The 7,149-nt window shown below is 43.2% G+C and overlaps 1 protein-coding gene across 2 annotated transcripts; it reads right to left on the bottom strand.

Annotated features, from left to right (window-relative positions):
• Window positions 1-1,479: 1,479 nt before the first annotated feature.
• ATP5MC3 (ATP synthase membrane subunit c locus 3) lies at window positions 1,480-5,457 on the bottom strand. 2 transcript variants are annotated; one of them, XM_022570082.2, is made up of 5 exons: window positions 5,352-5,457; window positions 5,053-5,164; window positions 3,780-3,857; window positions 2,702-2,895; window positions 1,480-2,008 (listed from the first exon to the last, which is right to left on the bottom strand). In XM_022570082.2, exons 2-5 carry the CDS (start codon window positions 5,089-5,091, stop codon window positions 1,894-1,896), a joined length of 426 nt encoding a protein of 141 aa, XP_022425790.1. In that variant the 5' UTR covers window positions 5,092-5,164; window positions 5,352-5,457; the 3' UTR covers window positions 1,480-1,893. The 2 variants fall into 2 exon arrangements, with proteins under 2 accessions (XP_022425790.1, XP_089772770.1); XM_089916644.1 differs by lacking the exon at window positions 5,352-5,457 and adding an exon at window positions 5,247-5,329.
• Window positions 5,458-7,149: the final 1,692 nt, after the last annotated feature.

Raw genomic sequence — 7,149 nt, 5'->3', positions numbered from 1 at the left:
TTTTGGTGGCACTGTGCAGCTTGTGGGATTTTAGTTTCCCAACCAGGGATTGAACCTGGGTCCTCAGTGGTGAGAACGCAGAGTCCTAACCACTGGACCACCAAGGAATTCCCCTGTCTCTACAGATTTGTGTATTCTGAATATTTCATGTAAATATTCAGCCTTTTGTGCTTGGCTTCTTTCACTTAGCCAAGTAAAGGCACTTTCACTTTCATGTTTTCAAGGTTCACTCATGTTGTAACGCTCATCAGTACCTCATTCTTTTCTATGGCTGAATAATATTCCATTATATGGATATACCACATTTTATCATCAGTTTATCCAAACATCAATTTGGTTGTCTCTACCTTTTGGCTATTGTGAATAGTGCTGCTATGAACATCTGTATATAGTTTTTGTTGAATGCCTATAATTCTTTTGGGTATATACCAAGCTGTGGAATTGCTAGGTCATATAATACATGTAATACTTCTTTACATTGCTAAATTCAAATACTGAGTAGTACTATTTAAGAAAAAGGTGAAGGTTCCAGGAAATTATGTAACATAGACTAGGTGATTAACCAACCAGAAAGTGGTAGTAGCTCTAGCTCTTTAGTGTTTTTGACACTTTATAGAGAGTGGGAAGGATACAGATAAGTTAGTGATCCTCAAATAATGTGCTCAAAAATTACCTGAGAAACCTTTTTAAAAATGCAGATGGCTGAGTTTCAAGGCCAAAGACTCTAATTCAGTAGGTCTGGAGCGTAGGGATTTGTACTTTAGACATCCTAGGTGATTCTGATGGAGATGGGTCTTCCCACTGCACTCTGACAAACCCTTGTAGCTGATGGCTCTTAACTGAAATCAAATTAGGCAGAAGGGATTAAAGGAATAAAATGAAGCTTTCCAACTGTCAGCCTAACCTTTTATAGAAACCCTGAAACTGTGATGACAAATAATGTTAATGGTACAATATATTTGCTAGGGGGAAAGCTCAGTCTTCCTAAAGTAGCACCCCTTTCTTCATTTTAATAGGCAAAATTTGACCAATAAGCAACACGTAGTATTAGAAACAGAATACTATTGAACCAATTGTCATTCTCAAGACTCCTATTATAAACATTTGTTGGTATCAAAGATGAGCAATGCTTTAGCAACTTTTGGCTTTAAATTTAAATTCAGTTTACTTTTTGATATTTGGTTTTTAATGAGAGCCTTGTTTAAGCAAGAAACTAGCTGCTAGTTAGATTGAGTTTCTTTTTAGAAGACAGATAAGATTCACTATAGACACACAACTACTTAACGTGAGACCTACTGAAAAGTAAAAATCACCTCCCTAATCCCAACACCCATTTAATAAGGCTTCAATTCCTAAAAACCCGACGTGATTTATTTTTAGATCCAACTGTGTTAAGACCAGCCAGGTTAGTCCTGGAAGGTGATTCTGCTTCCAAGTATTGTAATTCACGTTATTAGCCCTTAAAAACACAAAACCATCTTGAGCAATTAATATCTTGATTTAATTAATCATATTTCATAGAAGCTCAAACCACTCAAACATTTCCCCTTTACATGAATAAACAAAAGCCCTATAATTTACAATGTTCAGAACACTATATAAAAGAATTCCCATAAAAATTACATTAGGATCTTTTCCATCACCAGAGCAACTGCAGTAGTTTCCTCTGACTTGTACAGCCTCTGCCTGAATACATGTTCTTCTTTGTGATGATCTAAACTTAAATTAGGTAAGTACAAATCACAGCAAAAATTAAAGTTTTCATCTTTAATGACTTTGGAAATAACGTACATTTTCATGACACCAATGCTACAGTTTTTGGAGTCACAGTAAGATACACAGAATTACATCCGTAATTAACATGAATGCCAACATTTCAAGCAGTAATTTCTGTTACATGGCAAACAAAATCAAGAAAGCAACCATCAAACAAAAGAGACCCATAGCTTCAGACAAGGCAAATCCCAGGATAGCATATGAGAACAGCTGCTGTTTCAGCGAAGGGTTTCTAAAAGAGACAACACATATCATTGTTACTCTGAAATATAATTTGTATTTTAACATGGTTGGTAAATGTTAAAGAACCAGATTACGAGCGTGAGGATCTTTGTAAATTGGAAAGGACCGGAACAGTGTTTTGCCTAGTTCTCTTTTGGTTCTGCCTTTGACATTCCTTTCTCCTCATTCCTAATCATATGGGGAAAGGGAGGCACTGTCTCTCTATATCAATGTAAGTGGTTAGTCTTCATCCATTTTGAGGGATTCTGACATTCTTCTTATCCCCGTGAAAGTTTGTTCTATACTTTTTAAGATTTGTTAGTTTAAAAATAAGGTCTTAAATAATAAAACGGAAGCTGATGTTTTTAAAGCATGAGCTCTCTTAATTATATTCCCACTACAACTTAAAAATTAAAGAGTGCAGACTCTGAACTCAAAGTGAGTTAAAATTTATTTTCTGACACTGGCTTTGACTTTGGGCAAGCCGTATAACCTCTGTGTCTCTAGTCCTTCACAGGTAAACCAGTGTTTCTCCAAGGCGTGTTGGGAGCAGTGAGATAACTGCATGCAAAGACCTCAAAATATAATGCAAGACACAGACAGGCACTTAATACAAAGTAGCTATGATGATTTCACTAGTTTCCTAAGTTTCCAATTATTTCAAGCATGTTTTTAAACTAGTTTATTCGGCAACAGGAATTACCTGGCGTAACCAATGATGAGGCTGCCGAAGACTGTGCCAATACCAGCACCAGAACCAGCCACTCCTACTGTTGCAGCACCTGCACCTATAAATTTGGCCGCAGTATCAATGTCTCTGCTGACTGCACTGGTCTGGAACTCCCTTTGGATTAACTGAGACACACCATTCTGGGCCCCATTAAATACCGTAGAGCTCTAGAGAACAGGAAATAAAGGCAAAGGTCAAATCAGCAATCACAGTTAGCTATTTTAACAACCGTACTGTCAAAATGATAACCACTTCTCTATTTTTGTAGCTGAGTTTGAATAGGTGGTGTGGCACAACAGAAAAATCTGGGGCTTAGAATAATTCCCATCTTGCAGAATAGGAACAGCAATATCACGCTGCATAAGGTTTTTGAAAATTAAGAAACGGTGTACGTGCATATGCTTTTTATTTTAAATTAATTTATTTTTGGCTGCATTGGGTCTTCATTGCTGCGCGTGGGCTTTCTCTAGTTGTGGCGAGCAGGGGCTACTCTTCGTTGCAGTGAGCGGGCTTCTCATTGCAGTGGCTTCTCTTGTTGCAGAGCACGGGCTCTAGGTGCGCAGGCTTCAGTAGTTGTGGCATGTGGGCTCAGCAGTTATGGCTCGCGGGCTCTAGAGCACAGGCTCAGTAGTTGTGGTGTACGGGCTTAGTTGCTCCACGGCATGTGGGATCTTCCTGGACCACGGCTCGAACCCATATCCCCTGCATTGGCAGGCAGATTCTTAACCACTGCACCACCAGGGAAGCCCTGCATATGCTTTTTAATAGAGTAGGCTGTTCAGTAACTGTTGCTATCATAATCTTAAATACAGGCAACTCAAAACCGTGTACTTAAGTATATATACTGACTATATTTCTTAGCCAATTCAGGTGGATAAGTTTTGGATACAGAAGTTTCTTTCATTGGCTCATTCTCTGCAAATTTTTTGGATGAAAGGGTGGAAAGGACCCTCTCAGACCACTCATTAATGAGGTTTTTCCCCTTCACTTTAATCGAAACCATAAGGCTTATTTGGTAGTGTTACTTAATTTCTATTATTACTACATTTACCTCTCCAGTCCTAGCCTCTGGTCGAGATAACACTGATGCAGAAATTGGTCTGTATGCAACTCTGGATCCAGCTCGGATCTGTTAATGAAAAAAGATTCCATGTATTAAGTAAAAATACAGATAAAACTTCAATGACCCTTCTTGCACCATGAATTCTAAAAAGGCAAGCTGCAAAAATGAGTAAGAAGAATTATGACTTTCCTCTATTGATTCTTATCTTGTCTGTTTGGTCATTTTTCAAGGCACAAAGCAATTTTAATAAAATTGTTAATGCAATTTTAAAGCTTGCTTCATAATGTATTTGTGATATCCTGAACAAAACTTCTAAGAACAATTAGTTAAAAAGAATAAGTATTGCTTTTAAAATTTCAATTATTGTAGCGCCACAATTCAGATCAGAAAACCAGCAATAAAGACCCCACATTCTTTGGTTAAGTTTAAGTGGATCAACAAGTAGGTACAACAGCACTATAAACAGCGTGTCATTTTAAATAGCCCATTAGTTAACATGAGCTCCCGCTATTTCTAGGATATTCTTATATGTCCATTAATCATAGAATTAAAAAGCAGCTTAAGCAATTCCACATCAGTGGAAGAACAATAGTTGAAATACTCTGACCATAAGGACACGTTCCAGTCCACCTTCTCCGCCCTTGAGTGTCCACTAAATTAAGGTCACAGAAAACCCCTTCAGAACCAAGACCTGATTCTCTAAGACAAACCCCCGAGATCTTCACTTCATCAAGTGTCCAAAATGGTTTTGGAAATAACATCCCAGAAGCAGGAGGGGAGATTTTCGGGTCCTGCACCAGCCGCCTCCGCCCACACAGGGTGAGGAAAGTCCCTCCCTCTGCAGCAGCGAGACTGACCTACAGATCAGCAAGTGAGAGTGCAGCCGCGACGCTAGGCCTCAGGGGCCCCCTCCACCCTCCACTGCACCCCAACCCTCGCGAGGCCGCGATCCAACAGGGTGTCGGAGGAGGTGGGGTGGGGGGCCGCTCCGGAACGAGGGGCAAGAAGGGTTTGACCTACACCGAGCTGGGCCTGACAGCTAGGCCTCGGCGGCTCTCCACCCCGCGAGTGGAGGGGAGGAGCGGAATGAGAAGCCCCAGGAAGAGGAGGAAAAGGAGAAAAGGACACAGAGGTTATGGGGCTAGGGAGAGCTGTCCCGAGAGGGCGGTGTGTCCTGCCCCGAGGTGACCCGTTCAACAACGTGGACGCCCGGGCCAAGTGGTCGGGGCCTCGAGCCCCCGGCCCAGCCTGGGCTACGCACCAGAGCTGGGGTGCAGGCGAGCTTGGCGCAGGCGAACATCTTGCACTCTTCGGGTCGGCGCGGCTGGAGGACTTGGGTGACAAACGACTAGGGCTCCTCTCCGGCTTCCTCTCTGCGGAGGCAAAGAGGCTTAAGGTCAAGTGCCCTCCGAGGGCCCGTCCTTCCACCCAGGTCCCGCGGGCTCCTGTGCACACGGTCAGCTCGGGTCCCGCGCCAAGCGAGGCGACAGCAGAATGAATGGGTCCCTCCCGGGCGCGGCTCCACCTCGGCCAGGTCCGGCTCCCGCACCCTCCGCTTACCTTCCCGGGAGGCGGCAGCGGCCGAGTCAGCAGAAGTCGAAGGAATGGGGCTGGGTGCGCAGGCGCGGTCCGGCTCTTATCCGCGCCGCGGCACCCGGATGCAGAAGGCGGGGAATCGGGTACAGCTGGGAAGACGCTCAAGGTCACTGTGTAACAACTTTATTGGTAACCAGTCGGGAAAGGCAGCGACAGCCGCCCGGAGACGGACTGAGGAGCAGAGGGTGGCGGAGAGACAAGAAGAAGAAATAAAGGCCAGCGCAGGCAGAGAGAACCGAACAAGTTGTTTCGCCTTTGATCTAGGCTGGTCGGAGGATAGTGGGACTTTGTCTTTCAGTTGATGAGATTTGGCCTTTTATCAGTTCCTAGGTCCCTTTCATAGAGGAGCTCCCTTCCTGGTCATTCTCCTCTGTGAAATGGGACTCAGTGTGGGGAAACGGTTCATTCTCTGCTTGGCAGAAGCGATTAGGGTTCCCAGCAAAGTGAAAATACATTTCTTTAAAGGAATCTGGAAAAGGTTCCAGAGTCTGGAATAATCGTTTGGGTGCAAGTGGGCCTGACCTACTGGGACAAAGGAATAAGCAAACGAATAGATCTAAGAGCTTCGTGACTTGGGCACAAAATTGCCTCTTGGTAAAGTGAGGCAGGTCGGTTTTTCAATCCCAGCCCCATGGTTGGGAGAATTAAGGGATTGTAAATGTTTTTTCATGTAGAGCCAGGGACTAAAGAAAGTCTGAGTTTTTTCAAAACTGACCCAACTTTAACACCTGTTTTTGGTAACTTTGGACTTCAGATGAATACAGAAATGTCTCAGAAAAATGGCTCTTTCTGGACTTCTGTTAAGTCCTTGAATTCTGTAAATCTGACTTAACAGTTCTAACAAGTGGCTATCAGAGGTGATACAAGTCAACATAAAAGAATAAATATCTAGTGTGCCCAGATGATGGGATGGCTGGGGACTGAAATCCTACCCACTTGGTCTACAGCCCTGGTACAACATGGACCCAGAGGATCACTTCTTTTTCTAGTTGGCACAAAGGTGCAGTATCATCTAGCAGTAATCCTGGGGAGAAGCCCTCAGAACTAAAATTTGAAGAGTGAATAAGACTTTGTCACTGATCTAACTTCACAGACAAATGCTTCAAAATCACACACGAGCTAATCATTTTAGTTTCAATCTCTTTTTAAAAATTAATTACTTTTTATTTTTGGCTGTGTCAGGTCTTAGTTGCAGCACGCGAGATCTTCGTTGCAGCACGCAGGGTTCTCTCCAGTTGCAGCACGCTGGCTCTCTAGTTGAGGCGTGTGGGCTTAGTTGCCCCGTGGCATGTGGGATCTTCCCGGACCAGGGATTAAACCCATATCCCCTGCATTGGAAGGCGGATTCTTAACCACTGGACCACCAGGGAAGTCCCCAGTTTCAATCCTTAGCCCATAAAAGAGATAATGCATACGTGCAGTTCAAAGAGAAATTATTAGTATATTTTCTCAAGTACTCAGTTCTTGCCTGAAGTATGTGGTAAGATGTCCTGTGATGCTTAAAGTAGAATAAACAATAATGCTTTGTATTAGTCAGAGTTCTCCAGAGAAACAGAACCAGCTGGAAGAAAAACTGACCTCCCTCAGTAGGATCCTACAGGTTCTGCTTCTGTGGAGAACCCTGAGTAGTACAGAGCACTATTGTTTATATATAGAGAGAGAGACAGACAGACTGACAGGATAACCATGAGGAATGGGCTTATGTGGTTATAGAAGCTGAGAAGTCCCATGAGCTGATGTCTCCAAGCTGGAGACTCAGGAA

The sequence above is a fragment of the Delphinapterus leucas genome, chromosome 8, assembly GCF_059928025.1.
Source record: "Delphinapterus leucas isolate spDelLeu-1000000601 "Yukka" chromosome 8, BTC_Dleu_Yukka2, whole genome shotgun sequence".
Classification (NCBI taxonomy): domain Eukaryota; kingdom Metazoa; phylum Chordata; class Mammalia; order Artiodactyla; family Monodontidae; genus Delphinapterus; species Delphinapterus leucas.
The sequence above is the reverse complement of the archived record's forward strand: the minus strand, read 5'-3'. Positions and strand labels throughout refer to the sequence as shown.

Coding starts and splice junctions, on each gene's coding strand:
- ATP5MC3 (XM_022570082.2), bottom strand. CDS start 5,091: ATGTTCGCCTGCGCCAAGCTCGCCTGCACCCCAGCTCTG. Junction 3,858..5,052: donor TCGCCTGCACCCCAGCTCTG/GTGCGTAGCCCA, acceptor TTTCATTAACAG/ATCCGAGCTGGATCCAGAGT. Junction 2,896..3,779: donor CAGAGGCTAGGACTGGAGAG/GTAAATGTAGTA, acceptor CCTGTTCTCTAG/AGCTCTACGGTATTTAATGG.